Raw genomic sequence first — 21,108 nt, 5'->3', positions numbered from 1 at the left:
GTCATGAAAATTCGAAAATTCTGAAAATCCGATAAAACTTGGATTTTTGGTGAATATTTTAATGCGAAGAGTTCAGCATGGGGTTCTCCTTGGGGGTATGGGGCCTTGGAATAAACTCCCCTTCACTCGTAAATGCACCTATTACTACAACGAGTACAACATATCCAAGGGGCATCGAAATCTGTGAGTCTGTCAATGACTAGGTCTCCTGCTCAGAACATGTCACATGTGTCATTTTTCGTTGACTTGTAAAATCACGGTACTTTTAAGGTTTCCAAGTGCATGCATCCATCTCCCTTTCCACTCAACCTTAAATTTATGCATGGGTATACACGTATAATAATGATACTAACTAACTCTATGTTAAGTGCACTTCAATTTCAAGAATATATACAGTTACTGTACACGCATACATGTTTCTTAATATAAACTGTTACTATTTGCATTTTCCTCACTAGCCATATTTTTTTATTTTCATAACTAAACTTTTAACTCCACTTGTGTTCCTTTCTTTGTACAAGAATTATGCAGTTAAGAACTATCACCCAACTCTTAGTTGGTCTTGGAATTGTCATCTTACTATTCAAACTTGGTAAGAAATTACCTTAATTTTATCCTCCTGAGAATAAACTAATTTTATTTTCCAGAATCAACATGGGCTTACATGCCAAGAGTTCCGGCAAGCATTGCTTCCACAGTTGGAAAGCAATTTCTAAATCCTGTTTGTGCACATACTAATTTAACTTGCACACTATTTAAACAGATTTTCAAAACATAATTGCTATTTTTCTACAGGGAGATCGCATCGTTGGTGGCCGTTTCGGTAATTATTTGGTAGAATTGCTTAGGTATTTATAAAAATTTACCACTAACAAAATTTCAGCCGTTCATGGAGAATTTCCGTACCAAGCGTCCATCCAACGACTTTCCATTCTGGGGACGAAGGTGCATTATTGCGGAGGTGCTTTGGTGGGTATTGTTTTTATCTTTAAGCTTGGGGACGCTACTTCTGGTGTTATCATGCACGTGCAAATTATATATACGATGATATTCATTTTACAGGTGGGCCAATGCATTGTTACTGCTGCACACTGCCTCGAAGGGTGTGACCCATTAAGTTAAAAATACTTCTTGTTGCACAAAATTTACAAAGTCTGTCTTGGTCCTAGGCGTAAAGAACGAGATCTTTTGGTCCGGTTGGGATCAGTGTCCTTGTGGGGAGACCAACTCTCACAGGAATATTACGTCGACAAATTGATAATTCATCCAACCTACGACGTATGCAAATATTTATCCTAAACTGCACAATTAAACATTTACTATCAATCTTAATTAAACTTTTCCAACAGGCAAAAACCATTGTGAATGACATTGGAATTTTAAAGGTGAGCGAATTATAGGATTTACTTGGCCTTAATTGAGATTTAAAGACCAATTGTGAAATAATCTCAAATTAGCTGAATCGAAAAGTTGAGTTTGGGATCGGAATAAAGGAAGTGCCTCTGCCAATCTTTAAGTCAGAAATAGAGCCGGACACGCAATGCATCCTAAGTGGGTGGGGATCGCAGAAAGAGGGTGGATCCGTGTCGAAAGGTCTCATGTGTGCTACAGTACCCACAATGACGGATGATAAGTGTAGAGAGTTTTATGGGAAAAGTGAGATTTTTGATACAATGTTATGCGCCGGATATTCAGAGGGTGGGGTCGACTCGTGCCAGGTAATTAACTACATATCTTTCATGATTAGTATATGTAGAATGTATGATGACCATGTTTGATTTAATCGTAGGGAGACAGTGGCGGAGGATTAGTTTGTGATGGTCAACTCAGGGGGATTGTTAGTTGGGGAGTAGGCTGGTAAGTCGGAACCCTTATTTCATACTGAATGGATAAGAATTAAGTTGACATAGCTAATTATTCACCGTTCCTTTCTAGCGCACGACCTCAATTTCCTGGAGTGTACACAGAAGTCTCATACTACACAAAATGGATTGAATCTTTAGACTGTTTCAAACCCAAAAATTTTACAGAACCCACAGTGCCTGGGAAATTTTTTACTTTTAATTTTCCGTTTTGGAAAAACAATAATTAAATGTACAGCTTATACAAACGAACGAACTATCTATCCAGTCTATTCATTCCGATTCAAAATTCCGCGTTTTTGGCCATAAAGGTAACCTTGTTAATGATCTCACCTCTTCTTTTTCCAAAACGAGCTACAAACCTTTATCTTTAATCTACAAACTCAAATTGTCCTCCATACGATCTGTTAATTCTACCTAAAACTTTAATCTTTATTAGCATTCCGTTTACTTTTCTAACAGAAGTAAAGCTTTAGCTCTAGCAATTTTTGCAAAAAGTGTGAATATCCCTCATGAAATTATTGAGCTAGTAGATATTATCATTATGAAAATATGACGATTGAAAAATAGCTGCGGGACAATAAAAATTGGGAAATACACTCTGCCACACCGCTACCATTTTATCTTACATGATTATGATTTTATTACAATTGTCAGCTATTAAGTTTCACTTAATCATGCAATGCATCGAGGTAGGACAGAGAGACACATCACAACCGTTCTATTATAAATATCACAATTTTTATACCCAGGTTTCAAGGGACTTGTTACCGTTAAAAATAAATAATCGTCTCGCTTAATTTAATCATTAAAAACAAGTGACAAGGCATCAAAGTCAACAAAGATAAAGTCAATTAATAGTAAAATATTCCGTACAATAAATCAACGCAAATGTGAAACTGACAAGTTTAAAAAATATAAATATTTCCCTTAATAATCATGAACGTGGTAAAAATCTAGACGCAAACAAGTAACCATTCAATTTTGAAATGAAGAGTGAAGAGGATGACAAAGCGTTATCCGGTAAATTGATAAATTCTGTGGCGAAATCAATACATTCGATCAAGTCGGTGTGTTGACGACTTTGTTTCAAGCTTTCCAATTTCTCAAGACATGATTGCACTTCGGGATGAGGTTTTATTGAACTGAAAAGTTGAACACGAGACATTGTGAATATTAAATACATCATTGTTAATCAAGTCATCTATTGTCATTGATGATAAAAAAATATCCATTATTAACTCACGTTTCATTAGATATCTGTGAAAAATGACCTTCCGAGCTAGGGTTGATTCGAACATTTAAATTAACTGGCAATTGAACAAAGATAAAGGTTCCGATGCACTTTGCAAAGAGTCGTCCTCTGAAGAATTGTTACAAATTATTAGTTTTGCGGCAGAGAAACCTGGTTTAATGAAGGTAAAGGAAACTTACCTGACGCTAAGTTGAGACGATTTTCCAATTCCAAACGCACCCAACAAACCCCATCCTTGCTTATCGTCTCCAACCAGAGATGCATGTTGCGCCAGTTGAAGTAAAAATTTCTTTCCTTGTATCAAAACAGCTTCATTTCTGTGTTCGGAAGCTTCTTTGTGAAGATGAATCATCACGTTTAAAATTTCATTGTAAATCAAAGACAGTGCTTCTTCGTTAGCTTCTCTACAAATACATATGTATTAGTAATTGCATATATTCATTTCACGCAGTGACTTACGGAGCATAATTAAATGTCATTAATGGAATGAAACATACTTGGGTTTAATATTTTTTAACAAATCCGTAAAAACACTAATGGTGTTCGATCCTGCTTGTATAAAAATGGGGAATCGTCTTAGAAGTAAACTATGAAGGACAAGATAGTGTCCGTCCTTAGAAGAAATATCGAAAAAGTTGCTTAATTCTTCAGGGTTCACTACTGTCAGGTCTCGAATTGACGTCCAGGACACATCTGAGAAAGAATTATTAATTTAGGTCCTCGTACCCAAATGTACATATAGCCACACTAATTAAACAGTTTTTTACCAGGATATTTGAAGCACAAATTAATAATAGTTTCAAGTAAGGGGCACACAATATACGGCCGGACTTGCACGCCACAACTTAATTGAATAACTGTCATTAAAAACACTAGTGTGTGTGAGTCGGTAGAATTGCACCATTCCAGCACCGCATTTCTGGCAATGGTTACCAGAGTGTGGTTGGACATCAAAGCCAACAACTCACGAAGGTGCGACATGAAGAAATCAGGTGATTGATCTGTACAGGACAATCTCGATTTTAGTAATTTAAATCTAAACTTCAACTGCAATTAGCAAAACGTAATAACGTTCTTACTTTCTCTCTTCACCGATGTTGCCAGTTCCGAAATCATGCTTCCAATGGCATCTTCAAAAGCTTTTGGATGACTTTCAAGAAGATTTTTATGTTTCGAGGAAGCGCTTACAATAAGCTTGACATACGATCGGACATAACAATATCTCTTCGTATTAAGTTCCATAGAGTTACAAGAAGAATTTGTGCTTAGTTGTTCGGTATGGCCATAGCCACAAGCAGTCTCCAGTAATCTAGCGAGGAAATTTGTTACTTTATTCTAATTTTAACACAAAGGTTTCATAAAATATAATGCACACCTTAGGAGGGCTTTATCCATTCGATGTGTGAGATCCAGATTCAAAACAACACGAGGATCTATACTCATAACTAACCAGTTTAAAATTGGTTCAAGGCCACTTGGGGGAATAGCAAGCCAATTAATACGAGTCTCTGCAGTTTCCAGTACTTGCATCCATGTGGGCGACTATTCAAAATAAGAAACAATGCATCTTGCAATATATTTAAAAAATCAAAAAAGTTTTCCTTAATCAAATCACCTCTCTTGCCACGGTGTCATTGCCAAGTCTGACGGTTAGGTTGAGTAACATAGCATGTCCTTTTCCAAAGAATTTTGGGCTCAACTGGCCAATCCATTCGAGCCATGAGATCTGGGCGAAGACAATGCTCAAAAAGCTGTGAGATGCAGGCAAGAACTTTTCAACAACCTAAATGAATTACAAAAATGTTAACTGTATTTTTTGCTGTCTTTCTGATAAAATTTAATCCAAATACTCACCCTAACCCATAATTCTACATCACTGAATGATGGCCAAAATGATGCCCAAGGTACGCTGACAAGACAGTTATGAACGACACCCACAACGTGCTCCTTGACTCCGATGAAGGCAAAGTTTTCAATCTATTTGGAAGACAAGTTGTAAAACCAAGTTTTAGAAATATGTGTGGACATTTTGTTGATTGAGATGTATGAAATTTTAATTGAATAAGCTGTACTTACATAGAAATTCCACAGGTACGAAAAAATTGCAGTATTTCCTTTGATAATAAAATAAATCTAATGTAGCTCATGCAATGTTGAATTTCCAATCAATTAAACAATTAAATACATACCTGGCAATGTTTCAGCAAGGAACATCAAGCAATCTGCATAGGTCAAACGGTAAATTATATATATATTCGTTCGTAATAACCTCAAATACCGTATAAATATTTATAACTACCAGTAAAATCATTCACAATTATCATCGCTAATTGGGAATCATTGCTAATCCAAGGCTGCAGCACGTTTGTAGCATCAAAATTCATGTGTTGGATCCACTGGGCACAATTTTGTTGAATAAATTTTTGATTATAAGGCAGCATCCAAGGAGAATATAAATTTCTGACTATTGGCCAAACTGCATCAACAACTGGTACACAAAGAAGTTGAATATTGAGATTCACCACTCAACCCCAGGAACATATTATTTTTCAATAAATACTTACTGTTTTGCGATAAAGTTCCTTGTGAGTTTGTTAAAGTGCATGCGACAACACTGTACGCAACTATTTGCAGGAAACAGGAAAGAGGTTCTACATAATTGCGGTACTTGGAATATAATCCATAGAGTCCATTTGCCAATCTCTCATCCGTAAAATGTTGAGCTAATAGCTGCGCAGTCCCCATGAGCTGTAGATCAGACTCTTTTAATTATAAGTTTCTTTAACAAATATCTGAACGAATATTTCAAACTCGTGTCGTTACCTCATGATATCCCAACATATTGCCCTCTGAAAGAAATGAAAATGAAACTATTACTAAATTAATATTTAACGTAATGCAATTTATTGATAAATGAATCGGCACAATTACCAGTCGCAAATCTTTTTGCTTCTCGCTTTCGTAAAAAACTATCCATTCCAGGATAGAATCGAATAGTGTCTCGACTTAATCCATTGCAAAAGTCATACCAGATTTGGGGAGAGACATTATTTTGCTTTATTCCTTCAAGCAATAGTGCGAGGATCTAAAGAACATAAAAATAATCAAAACTAATGTCCAAATAAAGTCTTGGTGACATTACGGAGACTCGAATCCATTGCCCCCATTTAACAATATAAAACGTTTAATTGTATAATAAACATTGAGTACTCTTACCTCTCCGTAATGCTGTGGAAAATCATAGACGAGCATACTCCTAAAATGATTTCGGTAAGTGTCATGAACCATAAGTCTATCATCTTCAGGAGCAAACCCATCAACAACGATAGCTTTCCACATTATTTGCAATAATTGAGATCTGTCGTTTAGCTTAGGTTTTGTTGTTCTCAACCAGTTATTAATGTCAAACTGTAAATAGAGATGCTTAATTAGTACACAACACAATAACTGCTAACATATCGATAATTCATTTCAATAATATGAACCTTTGTTAATATTACGAAAGCTAAATCCACATCTTTTCTAGGGATTGACGAGACTTCTCTATAAATGTCAATCAACATGGATGGCTGACAAGCCGTAAGGCTCAAGTGAGTAGCCAAGGCTCCAACGAGCTTTGGATTTCTGATTGACGTCGTAACAAGACGATGACACTGGGAAGGATGCGTTGAAATAAATTCTCGTCCGAGGACCTCAAGCAGGGATGACAGCAACTGACGAGTTGGGGGATAAAAATCAGTGTCACCGTTAACTAGAGTTGCAGCATAGTAGAAAAGTTCGGATCCCACTCTGCAATGTAATAGTAATATTTAGCAATTATGTGATTTTATAAATATAATCGATGATTAGTTTAGTTAGTATCCTAAAAACAAGAGTACGGACAATGGCGTCAGCATGCCTTATCACGTGCTGGTGTGGGGCAATGACTTAAGGGAATATACTGTAATGATAAAAGTGTGAACTCACCCGGAGACCTTAACTCGTTCTTCGCCATCTGACGAAGCACGACGGTAATGAACAACCAAGTTAGTTATAAAGTCTTCAATGAACACTGCCGCAGTACAAACTATTTCAGGAGGTGGCTGTGTGCCTTTGCCATCCAACAGGGTTTGATATTCGATCCGATTTTGATGAATTTTGTGTCCTAAATTTTCATTTAGTTTTGCTTCTGTGTACTAAGCATAAAAATTAATCATTACATCTTTTCATATACTAATGTAAAGATGAAATATAGCAGTGATAATTTCTACCTTGAAAACAATTCGAGCAGGACCAGCGCAACTTTCGAAAGTTCTACTTCCGCTTTTACCACTGCACCGGGCATTGACAACCATCTCTGCAGGGCTATTTAAATACAACTCGGGTAAACACTCGCAATATGAGCAATTTAATGCCAGTAGTTGAGATATTTGGATGGCAAATGACCTGCATTACAATTTATGTTTAATTAATGAAACATTAGTTAAGAATCATTTTTTAGATCTGGTATAAGTAGGTACGTACTTTGAAAAATTGCGTAATTGCGAAAAGTGTGGCTCAAGTCCGCGTTTCATACTAGCAACATCTACCAACATCATGGGAGGGGAGGTTGGAATAATATCTTCAAAAACTGGGACATTTGGTGGTTCTCTGGGACTATCGTAAGAGTTTAAACGTTTTAAAACATCTTCAATACAGTTGGACAATGAGATTCTAAGGTCACAAAATCGAGGCAGCTTAAATCCATCAAACCAGCCACTTCTACCAATTGTGGTCATGTACGTTCTTGCAGCAACTCGATCTTCTGATAAAATCACTTCAAAGTCAATATAATTGCTCCAAGATATCTAAAAACATACAGAGAAAAACTATTCAAGTAAAAGTCTTTAAATTTCCTAGTTCATTTAATAAGCCTTGCCTCTTCGCCGTCCATCAAAGAAAGTAAAACGGTGGGCATAAATTGCGGTGATAAGGCAGGAAGATATAAGGTTGGTTGCAACAGTTGACAATCCATAATCCATAAGACCAAAGCATTTGCCAAACTAAATAAATGAAGTAAAAGTTTAACATATCATATTGTTCTTTCAGATTATATTGTGCATATTAAATTAAAAAAGATAATTTACTTTATTTTATCCATGAGCAGTTCTTTCATGATTACTGGATTTTCAGACGCATTTTCAGAGGTATTTATGTTTTGCTCAAACGATGTCAGCTTTTCTTTGACGTAACTCAACAAATCATTGAGTTTTCGTCGTAGCTTGTTATAAAAAGATGAATTGATCATTCCTTCAAAAAACCGACTTGCCACACAAGCGTACTGTGTTGTTTGATTACTGAAACAATTAGTAGAAGTACTTCAATACACATTTTCTTACTGATACTTAATAACAAGACACTAAAAAATAGAACGTACTCAGAAACACGATGAAAATAGCGAAGGAAAAATTTTTGCCAGACCAAAAACGTTAATTCGTGGTTATTTGGCAAATCCAGAGCCAACTGACCCCATCGATAAATTGTTATGAAATTCGTCGATGTTGAAAATTTTGAAACGCTAACAGATTTCTGAAACATGAAAGCTCTTTCATTTTTAACCAGTCATGCATATTTTACTATTTTACAGCAGTACCTTAACAGCTGCATCTAGTGGAACCTTTGGATTATTCAGCTTGATGCAAAGCGTTTTCCAAAAACCCGTTTGATTTTCCAACTCCATTTCGATGCACAGCAAGTAGTAGGTAAAATATGGAATCTGAGAGTACGAAGGATTTGACAAAAGTGTAGTTGCCGAAGCTGTCCAGCTGAACAAAGACGTAATTCCGGAATGACTAGATTTTGGCATATTCTGTAAAAAAAGTTGTAAAAAAAAGTAGAAACATGTTTTTTAACTGATCTAACGATGCAGCTGCAGTTGATATAACCTCACTTTATATATATCTGCAAAATGGTGCATAAAATAGGAATGACAATCGTTTCTGGTCAAGGAAGATTTCGCGAGTATGTCCAAAAGATAGAGAACATTGTTGTCTTTATTCCAGCCATTTAATTTCGTAAAGCTTTCAGTCCAAAAGGCGACTACAGACTTCTCATCAGTCCCGAATCTAATAAAAATAGTAATTGTTTCTTCATAGTTCAGAGTGTAGTTTGTACATACTTGTGGTTTAACCCAAAACACGACTTACCGTGAACACTGATTAACCTGACATGATATCATGTCCCCAAAAAGTTTTGTTGCTTCTCCCGGAAAGTCGGTCGTAATAAGGTTTTTCGCCATCCGAACATAAGTCATGTCAGCAGCCAATAAAACCGTCAAAATGTTACGAAATCTGGTATAAATGAAACCAATCGTTCTGATTCTGTGATTTTAATATTTAATGCATTTAACATGTTTGAACTTACTTGTCAATTGCATGTAACGTTTCAGGGCAGTCAATAAACAGGGGAGTGATGAAGAAAAGAGCATGCATCACGTATTCCAGTCTATAATTTTGTAGGATGATTTCAATGAGATCGATTCCTTTTGAACAAATGAGAGGGACTGATACTCCTGCAGGAGTGAGATAAAGTGCCAGAAAACAAGCCAGTGGATTTTTGTTTTCTATTCCTTTTCTGACACATTCGAGTTCTGGATTGCTATCAAAAGTAGCCATGCTCTGGAATAAAAGTTACACAAAAAGACATAAGCAAATTGATTATTTGATGTATCAGAATTGTAGTTGTTTACCATTAAAATTTGCTGCAGTTGATCATGACTAGAATAAGCATGTCTATCGAAGACATGGAGATGTAGCCTCTTTAACATATCCCAAGCCCAATTATCTTGACTTTTACTGGTTAAAGGGTTCATTTGTTTCATTCCCTCGCTGATGAAGTTTTGACCTTTCTCCCACTTTGCATTAGATTCCATTATCATAAGAGCGACCTAATTATTAGAAACAAAATGATGAGCTAAATTATTATCTTTGTCATGCGCATTTTTGAAGATAAATGATAGTTATTTTTATGATTTGGGTACTTCGTAATGAATATCAAATGTGAGAAACAATTTTCCATCAGCAGCATTGAAACTCCAATTCATGGACTGAATGACGAATCTTGCAGTCTGATTTTCGGTCGATGACACCGGAAAACTGACCAACCAATGGAAGATTAGCTTCATATCCAAATCAGTCTGGAACCATCAAGGGAATATTGACTACATATGTTTCATACATCTTTACTAAAGCACTTACTGGAATCCACAAATCAAACGCCAATTCTTTCAACAGATACAGTGAAAACTGGAACGACAAGAAATGCTTTTGTCACAAATATTTACTATAAGAAGAAAAGTGTACATCATTACAGTTTCTATGATCTGCATCTTCGAATCGATTGTATGCAGCAAAATGGTGATGATTTCTGGATATTTTCTTGTCAGATTTCCCAGCAAGTCTCTAGCTGTTTTAGAACAACAATCTCTCGTCAAGGGGCTAAGGAATCCAATCTAAAAAGAGTAAACATATTATTATTATTGTAATATTAATTAACATTTATATACGTGACATAAAGTAACAAGATAACAATATGAGTGTACCTGGAAAAGATGTAAAGTCACAATTCTCGTAAAATTTGCGTCAGTTTTTTCCCTCGCAGTGGCCATACTGCACAAAGTTGTTAATAAGTAAAACCCATCCGACTCATTCATAGAAACCAACTCATTTTCAAATTCGGAAGATATGTCCGTCTTGAAACGATCGCTGATGGTCCACTTTGTAATTGCACAGTAAACATGCCAGAGCATTTCCGATGATATCAATTGAAACGGCATTGCTGCAAGGAACTGCAACGAACCGATATTCTTTCCACTAAACAGAATACCAACGGCGCTCCTGAAAAATAAGTCGTACTCTTTTCGTATCAAGCTCCCTTTCTGACCACAATCACGTCCAAAGTCGCTGCTTATTAGCGATTCAATGTGGTCCGTGATATATTGAACACAATGGAGAACTAGGCGTCCAATCATCTAAGGGATGAAACAATATCAAATATTGAATAACCCCAGTATTCCTGGAGGAGCAGGAAATTCATAACTCATGTGTACAAAAATACAACAAATATCGTAAATCTAGTCTTTTATCTCGGTGCTACATTAGTAATTACTGGTAAAACTTTATGTAGTCTAAGAATGGATAAAAGTAGTAGTGGATTCGAAAGCTGCAGTGATGATGATGTTTTTGTGCCAAGAAAGAAACCAAAGGAATCAGGGGAGTTTTCGGTCAGTCGTTCCCAACAAGAAGGTAGGTTTGTTGTCGTTATGTTTTAAATATATGCAAAGTTTTTTTTTTAGCCCGAGCCAGCCGCCTTGCCCGTATGACTGTGTTTATGTAAAGACGATAACTCGTCGGCAATAACTTTTTTTATTTTTTCAATTTATAGCTCCATCACAAATAGCAAGTACTTATTCGGGCAGCTTCAAATGGGAACCCCCGAAGCCCGGGGGTTCCCATATGGGTCGCTGTTTAGAGAAACTGAAGGATGGATCAACATGTTTTCATCCTGTATCACGCAAGAGTATTCACCTTCATTATAGTCGCAATCACGCTGGTGAGGAAACGTAAGATTTTTATGAATAACTACGTTAGTGTAAGCATGATTTGGAACTGATTTGCCCAACAAGTTTTCATTTAAAATTGTTTTGTGTAGCATTAGCATACAAAAGGCCGACGACATTCTAAAAGCAAACAAGTCAAGACAAGAAGACAGTATGGCTTACAAAATAACATTCTTCCAATTGAGTAGACAATGTCAGGATCTACCTGATACTTTCCCCATTCTTCCAATTGGAACTGAACCAACAGGGGAGCAGGCAAGAATAAATGCTGAAATTTCTACCATCAACAGGAGAAAATACGAAGACTCCTTGCAGATAAATAGGAGTGCTTATTATGGAACCGTATGCAATTGAATATTTATTTTTTGATGTAAATTATAATTTATGGTATAAATTGCACAGTATGATAACATAGGTTATCTGTCAATTTGAACCACCTGATGACGACCCCAATATGAATATGGAGGAGATGTGGCTGAGATTCGAGAAGGATCCTACTTTTGAATCGAAATGGTTCTATGACGTCAGCCATTGCGTAAGTGATGCATAAAGTACTTCTGTATTTTTAGTGTTCCTCATATTTTACATTTGGTGAGCTAATAACTAGCAGTTTGATAATATAGGAAGGTCCGTGTCCCACCACACATTTGGCGAAAAACTCCCGTTCGGAGGTGACCAAATGGGGTATCGTTGACAAATACTCAACGTATGTTATGGCAAGTGAATAATATACAAATTATCATTAATTCCAATGAGTACTTATAATATGTGTTAACCTTAATTACAGAGAATTAGATTTGAAGGGGGCACAAAGGAAGAGAATTTTAAAGCAGCCATGGATTGGCAAGCTCCTTATTGTGTGTTAGCCCAGTACAAAACAAGTGAGTAATATCGATTAATTGTCTCATTACATAGTAATGAATTGATGTTGTGTTTGTTATATGTTTGTTATATTGTGTTAGTTAATGGAGTTGGTGGTGAGACTGGCATGAAGATAACAATGCTTAACAAAAAACTGGGGCAAAAATTGAACTACATCACTGCCGTGTCTCCAGAAGAGGATGAAAAGTTGAAGCAGATTTCGATTCATGGGACAAATGTATTTTACCCTGTTCAAGGGTACGAAAACATGAAGAAGCATCCTTGGGTGAAATACACATTCCCACCCAGAACTACCTATTTTACTCCTAATCCTGCACAATAATTCTTGTTGCTTTGACCGTTTTATGATATTTGGTTATGCTACTCTGTTAACTTTGAATACAAACTTACTTGAATACATACTTACCTTGATTAGTTGGCGATATCTGTAAATTTTAAAATACATTACAGGGATTATTAGTCAATTAGGCTCCAAGTTAATATTTTTACCGGTCAGTATAGTACGAAACGAATCCTTGTCCGAGTATATTTACAAGCTGGGTTCCAAATGCCAATAGTTTTAGTACATTTCGCTCTGAAGCTACCCTAATGTCATAAATGTCTTGATTTTGAACTTTTGAAATGAGAAGAATTCGACGGAACATGTTATCGAAAGGAATCTGAAGTATGGAATAAAAAGTCTCATTTAGCCAAAGCCAAAAACATACTCGAAAATATAGACTATTACTACTTACTTGTTGAAGCAAGCTAATCAAGTCACTCTCTTTGAAGAAAGAAACATCTTCTGGATCATCCTCCCCATCAGAATCTACAACAACCCACTGGTTCGTTGGATCGTGGGATGGAATGACTCGAAGTCCAACTTCGACCTGCTTCAGAAATTCGTCTCGCTTTGGAACAGGATTCAGAATTATCTTCAACACGGTTAAAGCATAATCCAAGTTTAGGTTGCTAAATCCAGAGTTGAAATAATCTTCTGGACTTGAGGGAATTGGAATCTTGGGGACTGTAAATAATAATCATCATTGGTAATGAGCTGTGATGATTGAAATTTTGCAGTAAGTAAACTATATTAAATAATTCCATGTCTTTAACCTTGAACACAGCATGTCAATCCTTTTCCAACCATTCCAGGAGGACATCGGATGGCCTTGAATAAACAAAGTCGAATCATCGACATGTTATGACAAAATACAAATAATCCTCCTCCTCCTCCTCTAGTGCTCATGGAGGTGATAAATTGAGATCTTACATGATTTAAAATGAATAGATGGTCATCCAGCGTCGCAATTCTTAGCAACAATCCCACACAATCTGTCAACCATTTTTGACAGTCCTTTCTAACTTGAGCGTGCGTCGATCCTCTTCGAATGAAAATGAACAGAGTAGAAAGGCAGACTTTTAGTAAATTGGCACAATTTTGTAATTCTCCATTCGGATACCCAGAGTAGTACCCTTGAACATCGAAGCTTTGAAGATTAATGCCCTTAAAAGACTTGTGGAAGAAATGGTTTATCTGTGAGAGTTAATCAGAGTTTTAATATTGCAGAATTAAATAATTACAAATACCAATTATTTATATTAAGTCTGATAATAATTGGTTCACCTGAGTTTTGCAAAGTTGTGCAGAATAAGTGAACAACGAGAATGAATCCTTAATCAATTCTTTCGTCCCTTTTAGCACTTTGTCCAACTGAACGTAGATTTGTTTATCGAATTTCGCTACCATGTACTTATGACTTGCGGAAACGATATTTCCATCAGCACAGGACGAATTTTGACTCATGGTATCGTTATTAACGGTCCATAAACCCTTTTCTAGATTCATACAGGTCTCTCTCAAGTCATTTAAACTCTTCTCACATCCCGAGAGTTGATTATAAGCTCGTTGATAACTAGAGATGAGCTCTGAAATTTAATGACATTTATCAGAATTACTTTCCATTCACAATTAAAACAGCAGTTCCACAAATTTCAACGAGATAAAAACATTTATTACCATAAAGCTCAAATCCATCGTACGACGTTTTTGTTCCCTTGAGAAACTCTTTCACCTTCTCATCACTGCTTTCAAGAATCATATTTGCGTAAAGGTGATGAATTTTAGAGTCCAATTCAGCAGGAAGGAGTTCCACAGGTACTTCGAACGACATAGTATAGACCGTGGTAAGATTCTTCGACTTGGACTTGGACTGGTGCTCTGGAGTTGGAATATTTTCCCATGTCGTTAAAGATGCCATTGAGGGTAGACTACTGTCTATCGTTAAGGGGAGACTTGGGTACAATTGTGTGTGGGCAAAGTAATCTGCTTCGTCTAAATTTGGAGCTGACACTGATGTCGACGGTGGATTTTCTTCTGTCAATGCTTCTTCGCATGGGTCGACAGAAAAAATTGAGGATGTATCGTCAGACACAATATCAGAGCCGTGGATGGTCTCTTCAACTGCTTCGACACCAATGGAATTTCGTGGTGATGTTACTGAAGATGTTTCTTCTCTCGCCATTGTTGCAGGGTCACTACCAGATGACAAAGGAGGAGAACTTGCATTTTCACTTTTGATATCTTCCCCACAATCGTGATCTGCTTCAAGTCCAACAAAATCCTCGAGTTTTGGAGGCTCGGGAATAGGTCCTTCCTGAGTCAGAGGTTAAGAAGTACAGTCAGAGTGTGTTTAAACTCACAATTAATTATTATTATAATTTCTTTCTTCAATCATACCAGTTCTTCAACCCTGTTGCTGCTCTTTTTCTTTTGTCGACTCTTCTGCAACCCAGTCGCCTCCATTTTCAACGATGTTTCAAAGAGAGCGAGGCACACCCACTAAAACACAATAGTTTGTAGTGGTAATTAGTAATTGTTTTCTATTCCAGGTACATCACGTCTCTATTACAAAGAATCTTCCATGCAGAATCTGGAAACAAATTGAATTAATTTTATCACAAATAAATACAAAATAACACAAAATTTTGTTCAACACAAGTTTAATAACTGCCTTGCTTGTACTTACCTCCATAATTATAACTCCGTCTTGTAGGACATAATAATCCTCAAGTTTATTATGGATGAATGAAAGATGGGCGATGGCGAAGCTATATAAATTAACTATTGCATTATACAATTTGTATTATTTCGTGCTCCTCTGACTGAAAGAAAATGAGAGGATCAGCTGCTTCGAGTTGTTTGTATTGCGTAACGTCGCAAAACTCACGTGCTTTGCACTTGCTTGCACTTGCCCCGACTTTGTCCATCATCACAATGCACAAATACGTAAAATGTAGCTCAATTCCATGTATTTCCTCCATTTCACATAATAATATGTGCATATCTCAGCTTTACAACTTTTACGAGTAGCAATTTTAGTCTTTTAGTAGTTTAGTATTTCAATAAAATAAGCTACGTAGTATATATAATTAAATATTTGGAAAATTTCAATTTTACAGTTTTTAAATTTAATTAAAGCACAGGAACTTTAAGTTTATACGCGATTTCAATATATTTGTCAATGTGATTTTAATTATAAGTCTGCTGGATAAAAAATATTCCTATTCAAAATTTGGTACAAAATAATTTTTAATTGCAGGTAAACTGATTAATCAAGTTATAATAAATTAATCATTGTTTAAAATTCTTACACCTAATTTTCATTATATGTTGCATTATCTCATTAGTCATCCCTACATACAGGTTGACATGTAGATAATATCTTATAACATTTTCCAACAGTAAAGCTATCTGATTTACGAATATTGACACCTCTAAAAATAAATATTCCCTCGAGCCAAGGACAACAAAAGTGAAAACGCATGAAACCACGTTATAAAGTTACGATTGGTCATGGAGGCTTTTTTCCTCTCCTGACTTTCTCTGTCGTTCAACCTTTTGAAGTGGTTGAAGGTGACGAGGAGGATGAGATGGCAGTTTCACTTTCACTTTCTCCTAGCATCATCTTCAACGTGTGATGTGAGGTGACAATACGGATGATACCGTTTTTTTGTTGTGTTGAGATCTGCGTCCCACTTTTTCAGGACTTGACGGAAATACTGATTTCCTGGATGAGATTTTGAAGCGTGTTTCAAAGCTTACTTATATAAATATATGAATTTCAACAAATACGTGCATTAAACTTGTGGAGAAAGTTTTAATATTTTATTAAGTCAACACTGATGATCACATAGCGGATACTTTTACATATTTATTTTCGACTTTTTCATTTAATGCCGACCGACGGTCAAATTTTGTAGGCGTGTCCCTAACTCTTATGAATAAAAAAAATTCAAAATATTTTTACATTTGTGTCATATTTATTTTTAGGTTTGCAAATAAATATATATATTTATAAGTATTTCTCTATTATTTGAAAAATACGTAAATATTTTTGATGTTTTTAAAAATACACATGTTTTGTATTAAATAAGTATTTCAGCGATGTGAGACGAAATTTGTTTCTTGAAGAAATTGGACCACAACATATCCTGAGCAAATTTAGTGAAAATTCTTATTTTTATTTTTGTTTCGTACGTTTTTCTGAAATATTTTTGCGTTTTTTTTTCGCAAATACATATCCACTCTCTGCTGATGATATCTGATTTTCAAAATTGCGTCACAATTTATCATTTTAAGTAGTTTGAGGTTAAATCTAGTAAATCATGCCGATTATTTAGTGAAATTCGAGTCAAGTTTAATAAAAAGCCGAAATCTCCGCTAAACAACAAATCCCTTGATATTAACACCTTTTTATCCTCCATGGAACCTGCCCATCTTCATAAAGCGTCAAATAAAGGATGAGTCAGAGAGTTTGTTGAAAAGTCAAGTTGTTCTTTCTTCGCTATTCTCTCGACCGACGGAGTGAGTGAGGTTTAAGCCGTCCCTTAGGTGCCTTCCTCCTACCTTTTATTACTCCTTCTTCCTTAACCTGGTGGGCACCGCCTGTTGTCGAGAAAAGGTGGTGAAGAAAATCTCACACAAAGCTTTCACCACTACAATCTCGCTCCTCTCGCTTCCTTGCAATGATTTATGAGAGCCAAAGCTGCAAAGCCTTCCTTTTGATGGCAGGTGGCTTCGTTCAAGTTGGTAACTTGTCGCATTGTTGTGTACCTTGGTGTCATAATTTGAGCTACATGACAGTTTTAGTAGTGACATTGTATGCACTTGATTTCTCAATTTACACGTTTTACAAACTGAGAAAGAGGAAGAGAAAGCATCGAAGCTATATTTTGAAATGTAAAAATCTTAAATTATAAGCCTACAGGGCAGACTTCATACAGCCCGAGTCAGGGTCAGAGCCCTATTTAAATTTTTATCCTATAATCTCACGACAATTATTAAATTTTAAAAAATTTAATGACGCTGGTTACATCTCATACGTATTTCTTAAGCACAATTCGCCATATACCTGACATATCCATTATTATTGTATTTATCCAGCATGAAAAATTTTTTTACTTTTTAGACCAATTTCAAAAAGTAGGATGGGTCACCCTCCTGCTGGCAAATTTCTAAAAATTTCCTTGATATTCGTAAACCTAATTCTATGGTATATTTGTTTACAGCTATTTCTAGCCAATTTAGAAAATCAATGTGTGTCAAACTGTCAACTTATTGTGGGGCAAAATTTTTATAAATACCACGTATTTATAAACGTCAACCATTGAACGGATCATACCCACTTTCAAATTCATCCAAGGCCTCGTCGAGATCCGCATTTTAAGACTACGCTGGTCAAAATCTGTTCAGTGGTTCATCCACAAGCTTATCACAGACGGACATGACGATTCCATAAGCCCCAACTCTGGATAAAAATTTGACTTTAAACTCTCCAATATTGACTCGTTTAAAAAAAATCTCTCGTGCCTTTCTCTCCGACATTTATTATTCTAAACTTTCTCCAAGGTAAAACTGTCGTCTCACCTCGCTCGTCCTTTTTTCACTTTCTCAATCTCAGTTCCATACCGGCACGGCTGAGGCATGGGAAAACCCGTGAAAGTGAATGGCAAGATTCTCCTCGCTGCTCCAACATACTACCCGGATCGGATCTTGACACCGTTCCTCTGCCATTCCTCTACATGTACGAACGTACTGCGAAGGGGGAAAGGTTTCGGAAAACCTGAGCACATCACACCGTCATGAGTTTGTTACTGCTACTAACAGACAACTCTGTTTTAGCAGTTCACCAATGCACTACGTAACTTTGTGGTATGGCCCTCTGTTTTGTGGGTTGGAGTTTTACTTGCTATTTCTACGTTGAAAAGGTGGATTTGAGAATCAGTTCTCTCCTCGTGCCAATGCCAGGCGAACCCTGCTGCTGCTGCTGCTCCCCTATTCTCACCACCACTTTAACCATTTTCATACACCAAAACCCAAGCCAAATTAAACCTCTCCAGTTTTATGCACGTTATTATTTCCTTGCAAAAGTCCCATTAAGTAATTAAACTGTAAAAAAGAAACTTGGACATGAAAAAGTTGAAATATAATAATAGGTGATTCGGTTGATTGGTAGTACATAAATAAGTGTTAATTGTTCCCTGGTTCCTTGCGAATAACACAATTCGTGTTATGCAGTATTTACTGATTCAGGGATTGATAATTGGGAAACAATGCGTCATCAATTAAGTAACTCTCACCTTTAACCTTCACACCGAATGCAGTCAGTCTCGTCTTGTTCCTTTGTGTCACTTTAACTAGTTGTTTGGATTTTGTATAGAGTAAGAAAAGTATCAAATCACATAACGAACTTGTCAAAGTGAATAATCATGGAGTCCAGTCATTAGAATTATATAATTAGTAACTATTATTAAGAGATCAGTTTAGTTGGTAAAATTGAGACGATGTACATGTACATAAAAGTGTTTAAAGACTACGTGAAATTTTAGGTTTGTGAAAAAGAATCAGATTGCTTAATGAAGAGACAAAAGACATACCTTCGTTATACGTACTACGTCAATCCATGTTAGTCAAAAAACTATAATGAATCACCGGAAATCAGTGCATTATTAGATTAAAATATTAATTAACAGTTAATAATCTGTGAATAATTAGTTATCAGCTCAATTAGTTCAATTTAAAAGATTAATTAACTAAACTAATTAATTACATAATTATCACAATATTTTTTTAAAAGTTTTGGTCCACTCCATCCAAAAAGTGACAATAATAATTCATCTTAAAACTTTTCGTGCAAGGTCAATTGAGAAAAAAGTGAACTCGTATGAAAATTTTTCTCCTTCTGACAAATCAAGTAACGGCCTCGTACATTTTATTTCGCGTAAAGATTTTATTTATTCGCTGTTCAAACCATACTTTTAATGCGTAAATTTGTACAAAATTCTTAAATAATCTGTTATGAAAAATGATGGCGAGTTTGAATTCGGTAAAAACTGTTCTTCATTGTAACGGGGGTACAGCAAGCAGTAAAATCTCGGCAGAAAATTCAGCGTCCGCCAGGTGCAGAAGGAAACAAGCCGTCCCCAAGAGGAAAAAAGGTAAGAATTTTGTCAATTTTTTCCTTAACATTTCACGATAACCGACCTGCTTAAAAAATAATAATTGGTTTTGGTTGACAATACAAAACGCAAAAGAATAACCACTACAAATTATTATGTAAAGGTTTGGTCTAATAGGTTTGGTAAAATAGGCCAAATTACAAAATCACCTCGACAAAATAAATACTGAACTGCATTTTCCTCATTGATGTAGTTTAAAAAAATTAGATTAAACTAACCAAGTATTAATGAATGATAAATAATAGTTGACACTAAAAAGAGACAAAGGTTTGTCAATAGTTTACGTATATTGTTTACTTAAGCAAGGTTCACTAGCTTTTGTACGATTTGTTTTAAAGTTTAGTCGGTTGATTTTATAATGTTGACTGACATCTTTTTATGATCAAATATTGACAGAAAAACGTAGTAAAAATGAGTAATTGTACTATTATATTGATAAATAATAACTCATCCATTCATTTATCTGTGTATTTAAGTATGTACTATAATTAATTGAGTGTGCATGGTTGGTGTTAACGTTAAATATGTAGGTTGACTATTTAATATAAAGCAAATCGCTTTACATGACAGAATGAATTTCACGTTAAATTGTTTGGTATAAATATTGTTTGGTCTTTGAAAATGTTTTGTTTGATGTATTCCATTATGTTCCCATCCTGTTCTGTCTCACTTTTTGAAGAGAGAGAGAGAGAGGAAAGTGTCTTCGTCTTCCTTGTCTCTTTCTCTTCTTTTCAAACAAAGCTCAAAGAAAGTGTAGCCAATCCCACCGAATCCGGGGGATAATACTCCCTAAGGACTCCAAATCCAACTCTCTTTGCTTTATTTTACTCACTCGAATTGGGGCTTCAAACATCCCGTTATATAAACTAAAATGTGTGGAGATGATCTCTATAAAGTGTTTTTATCAAATATCTACCCAATATCTGGACTAGTTTCTTCTTTCCGTCGGTGACTTTTCGTAATAGATATTGCCACTTGAATACCGGATCATTTGTACGTTTACTTTTATACATACTTACTCCGTGAAGAAGAAG

The 21,108-nt window shown here is 35.8% G+C and overlaps 4 protein-coding genes across 7 annotated transcripts in view; 3 read left to right on the top strand and 1 right to left on the bottom strand.

The window, feature by feature from the left end:
- The first annotated feature begins 433 nt into the window (after nt 1-433).
- LOC110858291 (trypsin-1) lies at nt 434-2,469 on the top strand. Its single transcript, XM_022106988.2, has 10 exons — nt 434-592; nt 648-721; nt 796-823; nt 884-969; nt 1,063-1,103; nt 1,170-1,278; nt 1,350-1,385; nt 1,458-1,718; nt 1,790-1,857; nt 1,936-2,469. The coding sequence occupies exons 1-10, from the start codon at nt 526-528 to the stop codon at nt 2,090-2,092; spliced, it is 927 nt and encodes a 308-aa protein (XP_021962680.1). The 5' UTR covers nt 434-525; the 3' UTR covers nt 2,093-2,469.
- An 11-nt stretch (nt 2,470-2,480) lies between these two features.
- LOC110858568 (ectopic P granules protein 5 homolog) lies at nt 2,481-15,741 on the bottom strand. The gene is made up of 41 exons (XM_022107385.2): nt 15,583-15,741; nt 15,294-15,486; nt 14,574-15,210; nt 14,181-14,482; nt 13,827-14,090; nt 13,670-13,724; nt 13,309-13,580; nt 13,064-13,233; nt 12,981-12,999; nt 10,676-11,104; nt 10,445-10,585; nt 10,332-10,379; nt 10,115-10,270; nt 9,824-10,021; nt 9,499-9,752; nt 9,282-9,425; nt 9,026-9,200; nt 8,729-8,944; nt 8,513-8,664; nt 8,223-8,432; nt 8,015-8,138; nt 7,621-7,943; nt 7,368-7,542; nt 7,084-7,292; nt 6,603-6,906; nt 6,334-6,525; nt 6,049-6,202; nt 5,941-5,966; nt 5,682-5,865; nt 5,417-5,605; nt 5,307-5,339; nt 5,194-5,231; nt 4,972-5,094; nt 4,733-4,900; nt 4,493-4,659; nt 4,197-4,426; nt 3,885-4,118; nt 3,615-3,810; nt 3,297-3,521; nt 3,109-3,225; nt 2,481-3,007 (listed from the first exon to the last, which is right to left on the bottom strand). Exons 2-41 carry the CDS (start codon nt 15,357-15,359, stop codon nt 2,800-2,802), a joined length of 7,527 nt encoding a protein of 2,508 aa, XP_021963077.2. The 5' UTR covers nt 15,360-15,486; nt 15,583-15,741; the 3' UTR covers nt 2,481-2,799.
- Nucleotides 11,164-13,279, top strand: LOC110858290. Its single transcript, XM_022106987.2, has 7 exons — nt 11,164-11,378; nt 11,518-11,695; nt 11,785-12,034; nt 12,108-12,227; nt 12,316-12,408; nt 12,480-12,573; nt 12,655-13,279. The coding sequence occupies exons 1-7, from the start codon at nt 11,267-11,269 to the stop codon at nt 12,894-12,896; spliced, it is 1,089 nt and encodes a 362-aa protein (XP_021962679.1). The 5' UTR covers nt 11,164-11,266; the 3' UTR covers nt 12,897-13,279.
- A 3,094-nt stretch (nt 15,742-18,835) lies between the features above and the next one.
- Nucleotides 18,836-21,108, top strand: part of LOC110858478 (zinc finger protein 1) — a 139,526-nt gene continuing 137,253 nt past the window's right edge. For all 4 annotated transcript variants that reach the window (XM_022107279.2, XM_022107278.2, XM_035858633.1 and 1 more), the window contains exon 1: nt 18,836-20,053. In XM_022107279.2, the coding sequence (XP_021962971.1) occupies nt 19,921-20,053 (133 nt within the window). In that variant the 5' untranslated portion in view covers nt 18,836-19,920. The remainder of the gene's footprint in view (nt 20,054-21,108) is intronic.

The sequence above is a fragment of the Folsomia candida genome, unplaced genomic scaffold, assembly GCF_002217175.1.
Source record: "Folsomia candida strain VU population unplaced genomic scaffold, ASM221717v1 Fcan01_Sc021, whole genome shotgun sequence".
Classification (NCBI taxonomy): Eukaryota; Metazoa; Arthropoda; class Collembola; order Entomobryomorpha; family Isotomidae; genus Folsomia; species Folsomia candida.
Note: the sequence above shows the minus strand (reverse complement) of the source record. Positions and strands in the feature narration are given on the sequence as shown.